This window comes from Eschrichtius robustus, chromosome 15 (assembly GCF_028021215.1).
Source record: "Eschrichtius robustus isolate mEscRob2 chromosome 15, mEscRob2.pri, whole genome shotgun sequence".
Classification (NCBI taxonomy): domain Eukaryota; kingdom Metazoa; phylum Chordata; class Mammalia; order Artiodactyla; family Eschrichtiidae; genus Eschrichtius; species Eschrichtius robustus.
In genome coordinates this window covers 95521068-95542322 of record NC_090838.1, presented here as the reverse complement: position 1 = coordinate 95542322, position 21255 = coordinate 95521068, and the positions used below count along the sequence as shown (strand labels likewise).

The following is a 21255-nucleotide window of genomic DNA, read 5'->3' as shown; positions in this document are numbered from 1 at the left end:
ACAACAACACAGGTAAGAACTCAGCTCAGTGTTGACAAGTACCAAAAACTTCTTTCTCTGATCCTGCCTGTTAATTTTTCCAGATGAGTTACGATGATTTTCCCAAGTTCCAAAAAGAATTCTTTTGGAATTCTGATTGGGATTAGTTTTAGTTGAAATGTAGAGCAACTCGGGGAGATGTGGCCTCCCACCCGGAACACGGAGTCCGTCCCCATCAAATCCTCCCCGATGTCTGGCAGCCAAGCTTGGACAGTTGCTCATTAGGTTCTGAACCTTGTTACGTTTGATTCCTGTTTTACAGAAGTTTATTATGTAAACTATTAACTTCACTACTAACACTGAAGTGAAACAGTAATTTCTAATTAGTGATTGCTGGAGTATTTAAAAGCTCTGCAATTGTACGTTTATCTTGTAACCGGACATCCTGCTAAGGTTCCGTAAGCTCCCCAGGTGGGCACCTCACCTGCACCTTCTTCCCCAAAGTTACGCTTCCTTAAACATCCACCATGTGTCACAGGACTTTAACAGGCATGTGTGTCCAGTGTTTCACAGTAACTTTGCTGATTTCATGGCCCTTTAAACATACTGTAGGTGAATTTTATCAGGAATCTAAGTTGAATTATAATATTTTTAGGCATTTATTGAGTGTATGGCTTTCTACCTTTGCTCAGCAAATACAGGAAACTATATATTTTTTTATTACCAGAAAGCCAACCTGGTATTTCTAGAATGCATGCTACCCTAGTTGGTCGTAGATTAATGTTCCTGTAACATATGGTTGGTGTTGATTTGTTCATATTTCTTTGAAACTTTTGAGCCTTTTATTCTTTCTTACTTTGACAACTTCTGGTGCTGGGTTCATGCTATCTGTATAAAATGAATGTTTTTTCCTACATTCTGGGCCAGTTTAAATAGCTTTAAATATTTCCTCTTTGAAATGTTAAGACAGTTCACCTGCAAAACATCTGGAATTAATGTCATTTTAAAAATTAATTTTCACGCTTTTATAAGACTTTAATGATTTTCTATTGCAGACTTCTTGAGGCAATTCTGATAGTTTGTCTTTTTCTAGAAAACAGTCCATTCCATCCAGATTTTCAAATTTATCAACATAGGGCAATACAGAATTTATTCATAATTTTAAAAACCTCCCTTACTTATCCTAAATACGTATTTTTATTCTTCACATGTTCCTGGCTTTCTCTGTTTTGCCATGTCTGTATACGTATTTTAGTTTTCAGTTAAAAGCAATCTCTTCTGCTTTTAATAGTGGTTACTCTGACATTTTCCAAAAGCACTCTTTATCCTTCACTTTTCTGTCAAAGTCAGTACTGAAATGGAATGGTGAAAATGTAGAAAACTGCTCCTAACTAGCTCCCCCTCTCCACCTAGATCCCAGGGCCCCCGTTAATTCTGTTTTTGACATCGATTAATAGAGTCTCATCCAAATACTCTTAACTACTGCTTTCCCCATTATTTACCCTTTTAGGAATTTAACATTTCATTCCATGTTATACACAAATTACAACAAATCTTTAAACCTATTTACGTTTCAGTGGTTTCAGAGCCCACTACAGTCTTTTGGTACGAGGTTGAGTTAATAAACTCAATTTTAAGTTGGTTAGAATAATCTGTGCAGTTTCTTTTCTCAGGAATAGTACGTAAGCGGATAACTTCTGAACACCTGCAAACCTGAAAACACCGACGACAGGCATGCTCATCACTAGGTTTAAGTCCTCCCGATCGACCTCTGGCATCGCAGGAGCTGGCCTGCTTTTCTTCTCCTGCAGGTGGCGGGCCCATCATCCCTGGTGTGTGCTCACAGGCCTTCAGTCCCCACTGGACTCCGGCTCTCAGCTCAGCTCCTGCTCGGCCTGTGCCCTGTGGCCCCTTCGGAAGGAAGCACCAGCCCCGCCGCTGTGCGCCCGCCGCCCTCTCCCGGCACCTCCCCTGCTGCCCAGCACTGGCTCCACCTCCTGAAGCACTGATGATGGGTTTCTCACGTTCACTGTCGCTTCTGCATTTTTAAGTGCCTGTAAGCCTCACCATCACATTAGCCAGCTCTTTCTTTATGGGTTTCTGTTTCTACTTCACAGACAGCACAGTTTCTTACCTTCTTTTGAAGAGGCCCAAATTTCCTGAGACTTTCTTCCAGATTCTGAAAATGAGATTAAATGCTGATAGAGGATAATCTCTGTGAGTCTGCAGGATGATTTCTTCTGTGTATCAGTTTTCTGTCCTACGCCCCGAGCTCTACCCAGACCTCTGGCTACGTCACTCACCTCTGATGGCAAGAGAGCTCTCTGGGTGCGGGAACTATGGTGGCTAAAGTGTGTGTACATATGCTTCTAGAAGGGGGACTTTTAACATATTAAGAAAACAGAACGATGACATGCTCTAACCTTGTTCCCACATGCATGCCAATTTATTCCAAAGAATTTTCCTACAGCATTTTTACAAAACGTAACCCCAGGGTCATTAACCCTGAAAATGCCATCGTGTACATTAGTACCACCTTAGCTGAATGGAAAAAATCCACATTCCACAGCTTCTACAGGTTTCATTTTAAAGGTTAAAAAAAATTTTCCATTTTTCATGATAAATGATGCTGCTCGTAACTTTACTTGGTGGTTACTTTGGTGATTTTTACAATCTTACAAGTAGCAACACATAGGTAATACCTATAAATAATAATGAGCCAGCCTAAGGGTTTGCACTGGCGGCCAGGGAGTTGCATTTTGTTAAACCCAAATTGAACAGAGTTGAATTCAGGTTAATACAGAGAAATGCATGCTCTGGATGTGTCGTCCTTTGTATTTCTTGAAGCATCAGATGAACTGTAAAGAGTTCAAAGAGCTTCTTATTACTCCTGTAAGAGAATGAGCACATTAATTGAATTACGCGCACTTAGGGGCAGTGAGAGATACGTTACGTGTAAATGTGGGCAGATGGGTAACTAAAGGATTAACATGCCAAGACAAACAAAACAGCTTGTATGAAATAGGCCTAAAGTGGAAAAGTATTCAAGGAGAAAAGAGAATGCTTTATCATCCTGAAACCTGCACCCACCCTATTCACTACTAGAGCGGACTTTTCCCTCACGGCCGGAAAGAGTGAAATACTTGACCACCTTATTTTAAGTAGGCTGGGCTTCCTAATGTAGCAGAATATTACTTGGCCTCTTGACTTGGCTCCAAAATACCTTTGCAACCATCCTCTGTAAAGTAACCAGTCAGTAACTTCACTTTCGATCAGTGAGAATGACACCTGGTAGCATGTTTCCTATTTCCTTGTGTACATCCAGCTGTTTGCCTCTCCAGTAACCCACGTGACCACCACCCGATACAGAAGGGTTTACAGATTTACGCTAAGACTTGCTTGGGCGTCAACTACTCCCAAGTCCTCATTCAAGCTTCGTTCTAGCTCTTTATCTACGTCTGAAATGAACACAAACTACAAAACACATTGCCAGCCGTAAAGCACTCTGGCCCCGGGACACAGCTGCACTGGGCACTACTTCAACAAAGCCCAGGGATTAAGAGCTGAGAAGGAATTAAACCTAAGTGACGCCACTGCAGCCTTGTGCCACCACAGAGGGTAAACGGCAACAGGCCTCCTCGAGAATTTACTGATTACAAATCAAGACAATCACAGCCAGTCAGCCTGCAGGAAAAGGAAAACAATGAACTGACAAGTTTAGCTGATAGCAGAGCTAAACTAATAATTTGGTGAGTTGCGTGTGAGGTTACAATTTGACAATTAATAATTCCCTACAGTGTGGTACGGTGTGCGACACCAAACAGAACAGACAGACCTGCGGTCACACAACCACAAGTAATTTCAGGACGCGTCGTATTCACGATCCCTGCGTGCTGAGGCCTGGCGAGATGGCCCGTTTCACTGCCATGGAGGTCACAGGCGGGGGGACGGGGGCGGGGTGGGCAGAGGAGCTGAACCGGCCCAACACTGCACTGCCATAAAAACGCAATGGACACAAGGTGCTCAGAGGTGCCTCAAGAGAAACACGAGCGTATACAGGATTCCAGGAAGACACAGCTTAAAGTCTATGTCCTTTTTTTATAATTTAAAAACTGGTTATGCCAGTGTGTGCATTGGGGAAAGACGAAATATGAAAAGAAAGCCCTCAATTCTTGCAATAAAACCAAACTAGTGGCAGTAGCATGCCCATGAGAGTTTGTTACCAGCATCATTTAAAATCTTTTCTGCCTGATTCATTCTCTTCCCTAAACTCACTGCCGTCAATAATAAGGATCTACACAATATATTTTTTTATTCTCTCCCTTGTTTTCACCCGTTGCATCACAGAAACCAGTGTGCAGGAAGCTGTTCGAGGGTTCACTCTGTCACTAAGCGCGTGGTCTCGGATCAGTGTTAATATTCTACACATTTATTGGAAACTTTGCTTTAGTCATCACAGTTGAGCCACTACAGGGTTCGGAAACATCTACATGATCACAGTTAGATACGTTCTAATAAAAACTGTTAGAAATACGAAATTCTTACTTGATTTTGGACAGTTTCTGTAGGATGATGCTGAGCTTCTCTAGGACGTGGAGATCAAGCTTCGGGCCCCGGAGCAGCACCGAGCAGGTCCGGAAGAAGAGGGAGCAGCTGCACACCTCCAGGAAGGGCTGCAGGAACCCTGCAAGACAGGCAGGTCCGCGGTGAGGGGCCAGCGCACCTGGGGGCGGGCCTCACCAACACTGAATTGGGTTTTCATTCTTTCCCCTCTTCAACTATGGGGAAAAGTGCCATCATCTGAAGAATTAAAATACTACTGGCTCTTGCTGAACGATGCAAACCGAAAGTAAGACCATTTCCCCTGGTGTCAAACTTCCATTAAGCGGAATCTAGAAGAAAGTCCGTAAGAGGACGCTGTTTAAATACTTAGCGGTAAGAAATCCTGTTGGGGTAGTAATTTTTTAAAAACCCTAAATTTAAGAATTGCATTTACGTGCTAATGACAACTTACATAATCGCTGAATAGGAAAAAAACTTTTTAAAGCATAAGAGCAAAAGTGGGAAAGATTCATTAAAAAAAAAGACTGAAAAATTTTATAAAGTAAAAAACTTAAATGTCTATGTAGAAGAAATTAGAACAAATTAAAAGGCGAATGCTCTAAAAAGCAAAACAAAAGGGAAATGCCAAACTTGGCGGGGCGGGAGTGGGGGGCAGAAATCTCCTCGTAATATATTTGCCAGAAGAATTGATATTTTACTATAAAAAGAGCTCTTATAAATCATTAAGAAAAAGATGGACCTAATATTTTTAGAAATGAGCAAAGGGTACAAGCAAGCAACTCACAACAGAACAAAAGCAGTAAAAATATTCAACTCAGTACTGATGTAATGAAATAACTGGAATTTGCCAAATTCATATGAAAAGACTTAAGTCTGTATATCCTTTGACTCTGACAGAGACGTATACAAAGGTGTATGAAAAAGAGTCCCTGTAAAGTCTGTAACCGTGAAAACTGAAAGCTCCACTGAACAAAACAATGTGTAAAAATGCTTTCCAAGGTGTAAATCACTTATATTTGTAATTAGGGAAGCTTGGACAGAAACAAAAATCATACAATAACATTAAACTGTGGCCTTTAAAATAGTTAAATTCCCCTGTAAAACTCAGGGGCTCCCACAGTGGAGACAGAACTTTATTTCAAGCACAAATCAGTGACTAAAGGACATAAGAATAAGAGAAATTTGCACTCATCATTCTTTTTGAGCACGTAAGCACAGCCAGAAAGACTCTATGTCAGCATTTTGATGGTGTACTGAGTAAAAATAAACTATTAAGTAGTGAAATTGGCAAAACCCAAAATAACAGTCGGAGGAATGTTTTGGTAACAGGAAGTGAAAGCTGGTGCATGGAGACAAGGTCGGTGTGCCCTTTGCACGGGACCCCGAGGTGAGACGCAGGAGGGGAAATGCACACCTCCCCACAGGAGTCCACCAAGTGTCTACATGTGTTTCGATCTCAGACACACAGACTCTTTCTGAAGAATGAACTTTAGGTTACGAGTATGGTGCACATAATCTGCAAATAGATTAAAAATACACCGAGAGTTCAAGCAGCTTCGTTAAGCAACGGTACACCTTCCTCGGTTCACATCCTGAGACCCGTGGTGCAAGTCACTCTCAACCGGAAGGCTGACCACTGCACAGCTGACGAGTGAGGTCCGGGGAGAGGGACCAGTCCCCGGTCACGGCCGGAGCCACCTCTGGGGGTTCTCAACACTGCTACAGGTCACAGTATCAATGCTTTCCATTTAAAAGCCCCCAAAACACCTAAGAAAGTTATGATAGTTGTTTGTAAATTGCAAAAGTGTAAGAGAGTGCATCTCCCTTTATTTTGCTTTACTTTATGTGTAAATCAGGTCCTGGCATGAATAAAAACACAGACATTTACAAGTAAGCACTTCCAAATAAAAGTGAACTTCCTTGTATGACCTCTGTAATGGAAAAAGGCCAAGACCATCCAAAGAGTTTAATATACCCGCATATTTTAAAAGTAAAGCTTATAAAGGTCTCTTAGAAGCAAAAGAGGTCCACTGGCTTGATTTCCAACCTCTCTTCTGACCTGTGAGACAGACATTAAATAAGAGAAAGGAAATTCTAAGATTCATATATGCCTTAGGTTAGGTTTACCTATAAGGGTGAAACATTGTAGTCTTAACATTTTTTTCAGTACTACAGTGTTTAACTTAATTATATATTTTTTAAGCTTAGAAGAATTTCAATTTGAATACACGTGGCCAGTACGAGACAGGAAAAGAAGAACCGAAGGCCCAAAAGGCCAGGTGATTCCTCTTCTAAACTTCACTGATGTCTTCACTGATTAAAATGGGAAGATAAAAGTGCTTGAGAGAATTTCTCTCCCCAACACCTAGTCATATGGATCAAAACTCGTAAAACAAATGAAACAAAAAACAAAAAACCTCATTTACAAAACCAAACCCACACACAGACACAGGAAGGGGAGAAGTCCTCGTCACGACCTTAAAACTGGCAGCAGGCGGCCCAGGACAGAAGCACGAAGTTCCAGAGCAGGGCCTGAGCCCACCTCGACGCCCCTCTTCCGCAAGACACGGGGGAGGGGACACAACCTCGGGAATTCTCACCAACCCCCACCCCCCCCACCCCCCCCCACCGCCCCGGCAAACCCGCAGGGGAGCCACTGCCACCTCTTCACTCTTCCGACAGGGAATCAACTGAAAACAAAGTCCCAGAGCGAACTGTACTGGGAACCAGCTGGAGCCAAGAGAATTTCTCTATGGGAACAGGACACCCACGCCTCCCACTAACTAGATTAAATGAACCCAAACGAGATATTTTAGCAGAATCCGAGAAGTGAGAACACAGCCCTGAGAATCTGGCAAAGAGCATGTCACCACCAGAGCCACCGGCTTCAGGAAAGAATGGATACATTAGGGAAAAGGGCTTTCAAACTGTGGCACGGAAGGGAGAGAAAACCTGGATGGGGACGAACGGTAGGCAGAGCATAGAAGGCCCGCCCCGTCCACGAGGACAGGGAACCAGTCATCAGAGACAGATGAACCGGTTTGCAAGGCAGAAATAGAGACACAGATGTAGAGAACAAACGTATGGACACCAAGCAGGGGGCAGGGGGGGGATGAACTGGGAGACTGGGATTGACGATATATACACTAATATGTATAAAATAGATTTAAAAAAAGAGAGAGAGACAGCACGTCAACTCGGTGAGCATGTTACAGCAATCAATCAATCAATCAGAAAGGGATATAGCACACACAAGGCAGAGTCAAACCTAAAAGAAAACACAAAGAACAGAACAGTTTTCCACAAGAGTTCTGAGGTCTCAGTTAACCTAATAAGAACAAGGCTAGTCAATAAAAATAAGAAAGAAAAGATGATAAACAACAGGATTTAAGAGAGAGAGAATCAAAACACCACCATTAAAGAAGTAATAAATTAAAACATCAAGAAACCGAAAGGACAGAGCTGAAAATCAGATTACTATCATAACAATCCGATCATCACAGAGAGTGAAAACCAAAATGAAAGGACCAGAAAGAAGCCAAGATATGGAAAACCATCAAAAAAGATCCATGAGGACAACTAGTGTTCCTAACGATATGAAGTTAATAAAAGAAAAATATTACATATTATTTTATATGTGAAATGCTAAGTGGACACAGAACTGAACCTGCAGATCCAACGAGCACAACAGCAACCGAGACAACATCCAAGGGCTACACCCTGGGCTTGAGGGAGGAAGCAGCCATCAACCACCCACCCAGGAGAGCAGCAGGGCACCACTGCTGGGAAGGCCGGGCTGCCCACTGGCCTCTCGAGACAGCTGCAAAGCACCGCGTGTGACCCAGCATGAGCACTCGGACGGGACCTCCGTGAGTGTAGGCGCCCCGGCAGCACTTCCAACACACGAAGCAGCCTCCACAGCACCTCCTAAACTGGGGGTGCACGCAGGCGAGGGAGCAAGATTAAGAGATTGTTCAGGGGCTTCCCTGGTGGTGCACTGGCTAAGAATCCGCCTGCCAATGCAGGGGACACGGGTTAGAACCCTGGTCCGGGAAGATCCCACATGCCGTGGAGCAACTAAGCCCGTGCGCCACAACTATTGAGCCTGTGCTCCAGAGGCCGCGAGCCACAACTACTGAAGCCCACGTGCCTAGAGCCTGTGCTCCGCAACGAGAAGCCACCGCAGTGAGAAGCCCGCGCACCACAACGAAGAGTAGCCCCCGCTCGCCACAACTAGAGAAAGCCCACAGGCAGCAACGAGGACCCAACGCAGCCAAAAATAAATAAATAAAATAAATTAATTAATTTAAAAAAAAGAGATCATTGAGAATTAAGAACAGAAATGCAGAGGCTGCAGTCAAAGGACTAATCCTGAGCCCTGAATGTGATTAAATGTGAAACTAACATAAAGCGAAGAAGAAACTAGCATGAAGCAAATGTGCAGATTCTGCGGTCACAGGAAAGATACAAACTAAAGGGCCGGGAAGTGGAGGTGGGGGAAGGAGAGAGCGGTGGTGCCAGTGCCCCTCCCTCCACGGCTGGGTGTCAGCACTGCCTAAACTGAGCGGTGCAACCAACAGGGCACACTTAAAAATGGTTAAAATGGGAGATTTCGTGTTGTATGTATTTTACAATAAAAAAGGTAAAATAGAGAGACTCGATGTCTTTCACCTTATTTCTTAACAGAAGGAACTTGTGATCATTTTTGACTCAACTCCGCTTCATTTTTCCCGTTAGATTAAGCACGTCTCATTAAATAATGTGTGTAACGAGTCCCCTGTGTTACAGTGTCTCCACCTGCCACCCACCCACCCGCCCCCCTCCTCCAAGGACACACGCACAGGACGGTGTCTGCAATCACATCCACCAAACGCTGATGATGGTATTTCCAAATGACAAGGTTTCTGGGGATTTTTTTGGAAAAAAACACTTAATGCTCTCTACAGTTCTTCCTTGCTTGAATTTTTTTTTTTTTGAGTACTAAAAGTTCATTTATATTTAATTTTCAAATTGTGGTTAAACATGCGTAACATAAAATTTACCGTTTTAACCATTTATAAAAGTGTAGTCTTTGTTAGTGTGAAGTGCATTCACGCCGTTGGGCAAACATCCCCCCGATCCCGCCCCCCCCCCCCCCCCGAGCTGTTCATCTTCCCCAGCTGACTCTGTCCCCGTGAAACACTAGCCACCCCTCCAGCCTCTGCCCTCACCATCCTACTTCCTGTCTCTATACATCTGATGATTCTAGGGCTCTCACATGAGTGGAATCATACAGGATTTATCCTTCTGTATCTGGCTTATTGCACTGAGCATAATGTCCTCAAGGCTCATCCAAGGTGTAGCAGGTGCCAGAATTTCCTTCCTTTTTAAGGCTGAATAATATTCCATGGTGTGCAGACCACACTTTCTCTTGCTGCCTTCAAGATTCTCTGTCTTTGACTTTTGACAGTTTAGTATCATGTGTCTCCGTGTGGGTCTCTTTGGGTTTATCCTGAACTTCACTGAGCTTTGGAATTTGGTTAGCTACTTAGATTTGTAAAACTGTGTCTTTCCTCAAATTGGTAAGCTTTCAGCCATATTGTTTCATAGCACCTTCATGAATTCTCTTAGCTGGATCTTCTGGATAACTTGTTGCAGCACTTGCTGCTTCCTCGCGTACTTTTATGTTATGGAGGCGGCTTCTTTCCTGAAACCTCATGAACCAACCTCGGCTGGCTTCAGACTTTTCTCCTGCAGCTTCCTCACCTCTCTCAGCCTTCACAGAATTGAAGAGAGTCAGGGCCTTGCTCTGGATTAGGCTTTGCCTTAAGGGAATGTGGTGGCTGGTTTGATCTTCTATCCAGACACCGAGACTTTCTGCAATCAGCAAGAAGGCTATTTTGCTTTCTTATCATCTGTGTGTTCGCTGGAGGAGCACTTTTAATTTCCTTCGAGAACTTTTCCTTTGCACTCACAGCTCGGCTAAGTGTTTGTTGCAAGAAACCTGCCTTGAGGCCTATCTTGGCTTTCGACATGCCTTCCTCACTAAGCTTCATCATTTCTAGCTTTTGATTTAAAGTGAGAGACATTTGAGTCTTCCTTTCACTTGAACACTTCGAGGCCATTGTAGGGTATCAATTGGCCTAACTTCAGTAGTGTTGTGTGGCAGGGAAGAGCGGCCGGCAGAGCAGTCAGAACACACACATTAGTAAGTTCACCATCTTCTAAGGGTGCAGTTCACGGCCCCCCCAAACCATTACAAGAATAACATCAAAGACCACTCATCACAGATCACCGTAACAAATATAATAATAATGAAAAAGTTTGAAACACTGTGAGAATTACCAAAATGTGACACAGAGACAGGAAGTGAGCAAATGCTGGGGGAAAAATGGTGCCAACAGGCCTGCTCAAGGCAGGGTTGCCACAAACCTTCAGTATGTTTAAAAAAAAAAAGAGTGCTTGCAAAAAGCACAATAGAGAAGGGTGTGCTTGCAAATGTACATATTTTTGGATACTAAGACTTCCTGGCTTTTTGCCAGTTTCCGAATTTCTATTACTTTTATAATAAAAGTAAATTATACTTAAAAAAAACAAGGTGTGCAACACGTACTCAAATACATCACTGCCATTCAGGTGTGTCACCTTGGACAAGGTGGATTCTGGGGCACACAAGAGAATAAACTAACAATACAAACACAAACTTAAATGTTCTATTTAAACTACGTCTGACAAGAACAGGAAGGTGTTCTTTAAAATAAAGTAAGACTCATGTTCTTACACAGCTAAACCCAGAGAAGTAACAGCTTTCACCATTGACAGGAAGGAAAAAAAGAAACCGCAGAGTAGTTTTCTAAAAGCACATTGCTCAGTTATTGTATGATTTACATTCACGCCCCAAACAGATGATCAGAAGCCCTCAATCTAAAAGTGACAGTGTGCTCACAATACGTATGTTCAGGTAAATCAACGCAGACCTCAACTTACACTCACGGAAACGCGTCACAGCAGCTTCCAAAGAACTCTGCCTGCACAGCGAAGGGCACCCCTCACGCTTGGGGAGCAGCGGGGGTGGGCGGAGAAGGGACCCTGCGGCAGCAGGAGCCCAGGACGGGCGGAGCTCCTACCGCTTCTCCACCTCCGCACCAAGGACCAGTCTTCTTGAGCTTCCCACCCAGCGCCGGGAACCCAGCACACTTTCCCCAAATACTGTCACAACAGTCACTAAACAAGGCGGCCACCAGACTAGGTGGCTCCAGTCCCCCCAGGTCACAGCCCACCAGACAGAGCAGAACCCAACCAGAATCTGACAAACCGAACTCAAGAACAACGATCCTAACAGCCAAATGAGGCAAACATTACATTAGAGACAAATACACAGGTGCTTCGCTTTGCTTCTGTGTCTTGCCTACAAACCCTCTGCCCGAGGCCGGCCACCGGGCACCCGCCCTCGTGCGCTCACTCCCAGGCGGAGCTCGGGCTTCCCGTCTGCGGTCTCCGCTTCCTGAAAGGCATCATCAGAAATGCAACACAGGGAAGAGGAGCAGCTCCACGTGAAAAAGAATGGCCGAAGCTAAATGGCTGCTTCGTGCAAGTCGGGAGCTTACCTGGGGTCCAAACAACAAGGCAGCCAAAGCGAATCAGAGCGCCGGGCTCGGCACCCTCGTCCGTATCCGGGCTGCGTGAGGAGCCAACACCCGCAAGTCGGAAGAGCGCGTTACACCAGCACTACCACCGGAGGGAACCGGGTCCCCACCCCCTGCAGGTGGGGGCGTGTCTGAGGGCCCCGCTCCCCGCCAGCCTCAGGGACGACACGGGACACAGAGCGCAGAGAGAGGCTCGAGGACAGGGGTGACGCTGCAGAGCGAATCCGCACAGCCGGGGGCCCCTGGAAACTGTGCCGAGTTAGTGGAGATGTGGACGAAGGGCTGGGGTGGGACTAAAGACTCTACCGCACAGCATGTAGCGTGTAAGAGGCCCCAGGGCCTGACCCGCAGAGCCACACTTTCAGGACGGATGTGACACTCACTGGACTCCACTGTCATCTGCAGCAGGCTGTCGATGGCGCTGGACAGGAGCCCTTTGCTGGAGACCTTCAGGTGGCTCAGCACCACCGGGACAGCCTGGCACTCCAAGAACAGGTTCTTCCCTTCATCCGCCTTCAAGTCCAGACACAGGGAGTCAAACGCCTGCGCCAGGAGGTCGGCTGAAAGACAGGGCACCAAGCAGCGCTGCGTCAGTGGTCCAGCTGGTAACAGAGGCGGACGGCAGGAAGGGAACACCGCCACTCCACGGATCCAAGAGGAAAGGAAACTGCTCGACCAGACGCGACAGGCTGAAGGCAAACGGGGAGAGGCATTCCGTTATGACAGGGCAAATGTCGTTCAGAATTTCCCTACTGTAACGCCACAGTCACAATAAACACCATTCCTTTTTTACATCAAGAAAGAAAACAATGGATGTGTAACAGTAAATACCACAAGTAATGTTAGTTCCCACATCTGACTGTCACTGCCACATGCTTCCACAAATCTCAACAGCATTAGTACCGCGATCTTGACAAGGCTCCTGAGATGACGTTTTCTCGCTACTGCTGCCACGCGGTCACCTGTTTCAAAATGTAGGTTTATACAAACGTGCTCAATGGGTTTTAAACGAGGGTTTCTGCCTTCTGATCCAGACCAAACAGGAGCCCCTCAAAGAGCCTCAGGAGACTGACCTGCCCGGGGTCTCTTGTGATGCCTCCACCGTGACGAATGGCTGGAGGTCCGACCACGGCCGACGCAGGGACGGCACCTGCGGTCAGGGGCCCTGGAACGTTCTCCAAGATGTTCCACGGGTGACCGGGAAGCACTGATGTGGCCGGGATCAACGCAGGTGAGTTAAGATGCTTCAATGGCTACAACAATTCACACCGCGCTTTCAAGTGTGCAAGAACATTCCAGTTTTCTAAAACTCTTTCAACACACTATTCGGAGCAATAGAAACTGTTCATGCTGTTCACGCACTAGTGAGTTAGTTTTTCTGCTGAAAGTTCTGTTTAAAGAAGGCTCAGAAGTGTTCTGAAACACACTGAAAATATGATAGGATCACCACTAAAATTCCTGTCCTCTGGCCTCAGGTTTTGTCTCTTCTTTGGTGTCCATGCTATGTAAACTAAAGAAATAATTAGAACCCTAATTACTAAGAATGAGAAGCTGCTGGGACTTCCCTGGTGGCGCAGTGGCTAGGAATCCGCCTGCCAATGCAGGGGACACGGGTTCGAGCCCTGACCCGGGATGATCCCACATGCCGCGGAGCAGCTAAGCCCGTGTGCCGCAACTACTGAGCCCACGTGCCACAACTACTGAGCCCGCGTGCCACAACTACTGAAGCCTGCGCGCCTAGAGCCCGTGCTCCGCAACAAGAGAAGCCACCGCAATGAGAAGCCCGCGCACCGCAACGAAAAGTGGTCCCCGCTCACCGCAGCTAGAGGAAGCCCGCGTGCAGCAACGAAGACCCAACACAGCCAAAAATAAATAAATAAATAAATTTATTTATTTAAAAAAAGAATGAGAAGCTGGGAATAACCTGTGTGAAATTAAAACACACGTGAAAGAATTTTTAGAACTTAAGATCTGTGCCTCTGCGTCAATTTATAACACCCTTCATCTTTACTTCTAGTAGCATCTAGCCCAAGGCACACTAGTGCACTTAACTTCTGAGCTTCACAGAGCACTGCAAAGCGACCGTGTATCTAGGTCGGCAAAGCCGCAGCTGCTCTCCGGAGCTGCCTTGCTGAGGCAGGAGAGCGCAGACGGCCCCTCCCGGGGACAAGCACCTCTATCGGTGCCGCCCCGCTGCATCTGACACTAAGTCCTCTGCCTTCTCATTTGGCATTGCCCCAGATTAAACAGGCCGACGGCTGCACGATACAGCAGATTTGCGAACTTAAAAAGTAGTAGTCCTTTATTAATTTGGAGGGGGTAGAAAGATGGTATTTGGTTATTTTTTTAAAGTGGTCTAATCTTTCGGGGGAAATTAAAAGTTACCTCCTTACTTTAATTTCCCTAATAGTGAAGATTTCCTAAAACCCAATTTAACCTCTAAGAGTATTCTAAAAAAGTTTAGTTACCACCTGTGCCAAACCTGGTTTCTTTCTATACACATGCCGTACTACGGAGTGTCTAAGAAACGTCCCGACGTTCAACGAGACCACCTTTTAGTCCTGATCAGAGGCCATCGGTGGGCGACGGCCGGCTCGAGAGGATCGCATCGAGTCTCGGCAGCGACTCCGCCTCTGCGGCCGGGCCCACCTGGGACTGTGACCGCAGAGGTGGCAGAGACGGCCTGGGGCTCCCTCGCTCCAGCCAGGCAGCCCCTGGTGCGGTGTAGACAGGCGCAGGCAAGGGGCCACGTGGGGGAGGAGCCCAGCCCAGCCCCGCCCAGCCTCCCAGCGGAGCTGAGCCCAAAGAACCAAGGGTTTACATGGTCCATATGAGCAGCGACAGAAACCCAACGGCATCCAACAGATCGATTCTGTCTCAGGTGAAACCAACCCTGAGCCGTTTAATAACAGCAGACAGTAATGACGGCCACGGCGAGAGTGGCTAGCGTACTGCTTAGGGGCCTGCTGGACGCCAGACTCTTGGCTAAACCTTCTCATTCAATCTTGAGAACACAACGTCGCGGTGGAAACACAGAAAAGGGAGGGGCCGATGCTGCACACCACTGACGGGGCTGAGCCTGCGGCTGCAGAGCTGGGCTCTCACCTGCCGGTCACGCTGCCGCCTCCCCAGGCCAAGCCTTCCTGCCCCCGAGCACGGCAGTCACCCCGCACCCCTCTAAGCCGGAGGCGTGAGGGCATAATCACAAGCACACAAACCCGCGCAGGTCGAGGGCCGAGATGGGTAGGGCAGGACCACAGAACAAGCCCTGACGCACGCGTTAAGTCAGACAGGAGAGGCTGTCCCCAAGACAGGTAATCCCAGCAGGTAAGATTCTTACCACTTCTTCTAATCCTCGTATCCTTACACGGATCAAGCGAGTGTGCATGCACAGAGAGTTGTATCAAAATGTTTCACACTGATTCCCACACCTATGCATTATCATTGTTGATGACGCAGGACATTTCTCTGTCCTCGAGAAAGATCTGGCTCCCTTCCAGTTCGTTCTTCTGTAAAAATGACAACCCCACATCCCTCCTCAGATCCCCGTGGGGAGTAACCCTGAAACCACCGTGTGTGGCTAGAAAAAGACCGGCAACAGCGCGAGAACCCACCCACTTTCTCCACCATCGCAGACAGCACACCAGCAACCTGGGACTTCCTCCCCTTTTGAACTGTTTCCTTACAATAAGTCTTATTAAAGGTGACGATACATCTTGGTGGCTCCTGAAACCAGAACGCACTTCAAAAGTGATCATAAATTACAGTGCAATCAGAGCTGTACATGTCCCCTCCGGTGGCACATCCCCCGATCGCTTAGCTTTGTGTGACGGGTCGGAGAGCCGCACAGCAGCGACGGAGGGCGCAGGCTTAGCCTCCACGTGTCACCTGCAGGACGCAGGTGAGACAACGCTGACCCCTCGCCACCCTGCTGGAAGGCTCAGAGCAGCCAGTACGCAGCGCTTAGCCCAGGACAGCAGGCGCTGTGGAGGCGTTTGCTATTATTACCTCTTTGATGGTCTCGGGAAGTCACACTGGAGGGTCACGAGGTGGGCTTCAGAAACGGACGGAGCTGAGCTGAACCACGCTGTCAAACACTGCTGTGTGGCCCTGGCACAAAGGTCTAGGCTCTGTGACCTAATAACCACTCAAATGGGGATAACCATATTCAGACAACATACAAAGGGCTTGACATGACAGTGTCAAATCCACACCAAGGATCACTACCTGCGTCGATTCTCAGGAACAATCTACCTGCGCTGTCCAGTCAATGGAACAGGAAATCACCTTACAGACCCACATATGTTTGGGTTATTAAGCATTTAATATTATGTGTATTATCCATCACATCTATGCTCCACTGTTTCTACTAAATTTACCGATCTTGTAACAGACACTTCTATTTTATAAGTAGGAAATGTCCTCTCACCAAGTCTACTGTTTAATTTAAGAGCTTTTCTTACGTTTACTTCTTTACTTCTCCCGGAACTTGCTGCAGTGCGCGGCAAGACAGCGTGCCTCAATCCCCTTTCCCCACACTTGCACCACCGCCCCTAACGACGCTTCCTACATGCCCTCCTGCTCCCCTGGCTCTTCCTCGGCTTTCTGGCTGAGACCCAACAGTCCCCTTCTAGCCCTCAGGACCTCTCTGGGGCACCTGACAAATGAAGGCTAACAGGGAACCAGGGGACCAGCTCCACAGGGACTGGCTTATTATTCTATGTTCTTAAAAAACTGACTTGGGGGCTTCCCTGGTGGCGCAGCGGTTGAGAATCTGCCTGCCAATGCAGGGGACATGGGTTCGAGCCCTGGTCTGGGAAGATCCCACATGCCGCGGAGCAGCTGGGCCCGTGAGCCACAACTACTGAGCCTGCGCGTCTGGAGCCTGTGCTCCGCAACAAGAGAGGCCGCGATAGTGAGAGGCCCGCGCACCGCGCTGAAGAGTGGCCCCCACTTGCCGCAACTAGAGAACGCCCTCGCACAGAAACGAAGACCCAACACAGCCAAAAATAAATATAAATAAATAAAAATTAAAAAAAAAAAAAAAAGAATGGTAGCAAAACAAATTATTAATATAGATTCCAGATTTTTTTTTAAAAAAAAAAACTGACTTGGACCAGGAAGCAATCAAATTCATTAATTCAGTAAGTCCACATGAAGTGCCAGTTGTGTGTCAATTCTGGACTCTTTTCCTATTATCATGTTTTATATCAATATTACTCATTTTTTATTACACATCACAATTGTTTTAAAATCTGCTAAGGCAAGCCTCTGCCCCAGTGCTGCTATTTCACTTGTTTCCTTTAAATTATCACGCTCACTGCAAATATTTTTTCAAATAAACTTTTCTACTACTCTCTCAACTTACACAAACCATATTGGAATTTTAATTGGTATCATTAGATGCAGCCACCTGGGGTGTCTTATAGATTTTAATACTCTTGGTCTTCCCGGGTAAGAAGAATAAAAGTCCTTTACTTCTGCCCTTTAACTTTGGCGATAATCTTTATCAACCTGTTCATTCACCCATTATTTACCAAATCTTTACTTGTGTCCTGTTATATTTCACAACAGATGAGGTTTTACAGACACCATGTTAGATTAATATCCACATTTTTTACATTATTTTGTTTTGCTTACATGAACAAGATCTCTTTTTTCCACACATTACAGCTGTTTGTTACTGATGGTCATGGTAGTTACGCTCTAGTCACGATTAGCAGTCAAAATCAACAGATTTTTGTGAACTTCCTCTGGAGCCCATTTTCTGAAACCCAGCTTAGGCCTTAGTCCACTCGGGCTGCTGTAACAAAATGCCAGAGACTGGACGGCTGGGAAAGGACAGAAGAGTCCTGCTCGCGGCTCTGGGAGTCTGAGGTCGAGGTGCTGGCCGGTTTGGTGTCTGGCGAGGGCCCTCCTCCCCCTTCACGGTCTTCTTGCTGTGTCCTCGTGTGGTGGAGGCCCGAGGGAGCGCTGTGGGGTCTTGTTCATCAGGGCACCACCCTCACGACCTGAGCGCCTCCCAAAGGCCCATCTCCTGACACCACCTCCCTGGGGATTAAGGTCTCCTCATGTGAACGTTGAGGGCGAGACACATTCAGACCACAGCACACTGATCTCTCAGCCAGTTTCTCTGTCTGACTTACACAGAGTACCCATGAGTTACCAGTTTTCTCTATTCCTTTCCAATGTTCATCCCCGTTTGTTTAAGGTCACCGCAGGTGGTCAGCACGTCCAATACTGTGCTGCACAGAAGGGGGACAGGAGGCACCGAGTCCCTTCCTGCTTATTTCTCCTTTCCATTCGTTTCATCAGTAATGAGTATCACCTTGTATCAAATGACACTATCATGTATGTTGACACGTGGTGAACTCTGGCTTGGGCTAATACCCCTTCTCACAAGCAACCTTTCAGACAGTCACCACCCGATCTGTTAGAACTCTGGGAACCGTAACCACAAGGAAGAAAATAACTAACACAGACGCACAGTTTGGTTCTTCCCTTAAATTCCTTACAATCAGGAGAATACACTTCAGAGAAAGTAGTCACTGTGCACTTAAAAAAACAACCACCCAGACTGAGTTATATAATTTAACAGGGACGATAGAAAGGTGGTCTATTTATTGTTTGACTACATTGGTATCACTCACCTTAACACAAGTTCTCATATTTAATAATCCAAAAAAGATAACTACTTAGAGCTGTATTTCAAAACTGTACTAAAAACGGCCAACTCTGATGGAAACATTTTTTTTTTTTGGCCGTGCAGCATGCAGGACCTTAGTTCCCCGACCAGGGATCGAACCCGCGCCCCCTCGCAGTGGAAGCGCGGGGCCTTAACCACTGGACCACCAGGGAAGTCCCTGAAGGAAACATTTTTAATGCATTCATTTCCTCGTTCCCTCGTATACATCAAGCACCAGGCTGGGTGCAGGGTGTGCAGTGGGCAACAAGGCAGTAAACTTACACACGAGTGTGGGGGCTGAGAAACTTTTTCTGTGAAGGGCCACATAATAACTTTATAGGCTCTGGAGGGCAGGCTGTCTCTGTTGCCAACTACTCAGCTCTGTTGTTATACGGCAAAAACAGAGACAACAGGAAACAAATGAATATAACTGTGTTCAAATAAAACTTTATTGACAAAACAGGTGGTGGGCCACATTTGTCCCATGGGCTCTAGTCTGCCAAGCGCTGCTCTAGTGGGAATCAGTAAACTATTAATAGCAATCTCAATACCATGTGGGAAACGCAAGGGCGGTGGCAGCAAAGGTTGCTATGGGCACGTGATCTAAGAGCATCAACAAGGGCCTCTGGGAGGGGCAACAAAGCCAACCCACCACTCATTTTTCTCAAATTCAGCAATTAAAGTAGTTTTTAACAATGGGTCACCAGTATAAAACAACTTAAAAAAGCTCATTCTGAAAATGTAAAATATATTTAACTATGTAAGAACTGCTCCACTACAGAGGATTCTCTTCTGGTTATTGACAAGAAATTATACCACAAGCACATCTGAAAGCTTACCTTGTGTGACTGTTTTGAGAACAATTAAAGTTGATAAAAATCTCAGTGGTAAACTGGAGCTCTTAAAGAAAGCAGCTGTCTTTGGTTTACTCTCCACAGAATGCTCGAAAGAATTATCTTGAAGGCCCTTAGTCACTACTCCTTTGAATATGTCTTCACCCAATCTCCTCAATGTTGACGTCATAGTCGAATGCTGTTAAAAACATGTACTATCTTAGTACACTTACTCATGTTCAGAAAATATGTATTTTAAATACTACAATCCAATATATGAACTAAAAATAAGCCAATCTTTTGCTAACTAAAAACAGATTAAATGGAGATGAAAATATGCAAAACTGGAAAGCAGTAATTTTATAATCAACTTTAAAAAATTATTTATACTACATATTTCTCTAAAAGAAATGGGTACAACTAAGAAATTAGAAACAGTAATTTCCAAAGAATTAAATCAGGAGAAGCACTATGACAAGATTCCATTTCAAAACATTTTAGAGCAGATCGTGAGAGATCTCTGGCACAGAGCAGCCAAAGGCACAGGGGGAGGCCCGTGGGGTCTGTGCTGCCCACTTTCACCACTGCTGGTGAAGAGCCCAGCATCCCACAGTGCCGGCTCACATGCGATCATCTAGCGCCTCGCTGCTTTACAGCCCAGTCAGACTGTAAATGTCACCATGATTGCGACACATTTTATCAATTTCAGAAGAATAAAATGCTGGGTTAGAACCATGGACAATTCTCAGGGCGAATCAACTCAAACAAGAAAATGAGCAAAACAGAAATGATGGCATGTTAACTACCTCTAAAACAACACAGGCCCTGACGGTTTTCCACAAATACGGTAAGAAGCCAACACAGGAAAAGCATTCAAACTGCTGCAGATGGGAGTACTGAAGCCACACTGAGAAATAACTTAAAATTCCCTTTGTTATAAACCCATTCTCCAAACCCATATCACTGACTTTTGTAACAGCTTCCCCCATCCTCTGGGGATTTCTGACCCATCTATTCCCAAATCAGCACTGATCTTGCAATGTGGATAAAAAGTCTCAGCTCTAGAATTTCTGCACATAAAATCAGAGACAGATATACTGAGATTTTATGAGTGTCAGGGGTCAAATGATTTGGTGGTGAGTTGCACAAGCAGTGACATCTAATTCACATATATTATCAGTAAGCTTTTGATATCATTAGGAAGAGATAATACATTTGTGCCTGAAAGCCTCAGTGTAAAAAGGTAATAGAAGAAAATATTTCAAAATCCTACTCAGAATAATGCATTAGAAAGACAGGATTAAGGGAATTTTGCTTATGTTTAAAAATAAGCTTTTTGTTTTCTTAAACGTGTGTTGATACTACTTCCCTCTAAGTGGAAACAGAAGAGAAACCAAAGTCTTTGCTGAAGAACAACGTGAGGTCTCATGCATCTGTGCTCAGTGTGGCCCAGGACCTGCCTCCGGGGGTCGCTCGTCCCAGGACTTCAACCATATTTTGTAGGACAGGTTGCCTTCTCTACTATAAGGCAAAAAACATGTCAAAAGCAACTCTGACCCCCCCCAGGTTA

The 21255-nt window shown here is 45.7% G+C and overlaps 1 protein-coding gene across 16 annotated transcripts in view; it reads right to left on the bottom strand.

Moving 5' to 3' along the window:
* CCDC138 (coiled-coil domain containing 138) overlaps window positions 1–21255 on the bottom strand; it is a 67826-nt gene that overhangs the window by 7147 nt on the left and 39424 nt on the right. For 6 of the 16 annotated variants that reach the window (XR_011076459.1, XM_068563895.1, XM_068563908.1 and 3 more), the window contains 4 exons: window positions 19692–19884; window positions 12551–12856; window positions 4525–4663; window positions 2114–2158 (listed from right to left, as the gene is read on the bottom strand). Coding sequence is in view for 15 of the 16 variants with exons in the window: in XM_068563895.1 (XP_068419996.1) it covers window positions 2114–2158; window positions 4525–4663; window positions 12551–12856; window positions 19692–19884 (683 nt within the window). In the remaining variant the exon portion in view is untranslated. Of the gene's footprint in view, window positions 1–178; window positions 1891–2113; window positions 2159–2403; window positions 2870–4524; window positions 4664–12550; window positions 12857–19691; window positions 19885–21255 lie in introns of those variants that run through there. The other 10 variants (XM_068563901.1, XM_068563902.1, XM_068563905.1 and 7 more) reach the window with 7 other exon arrangements.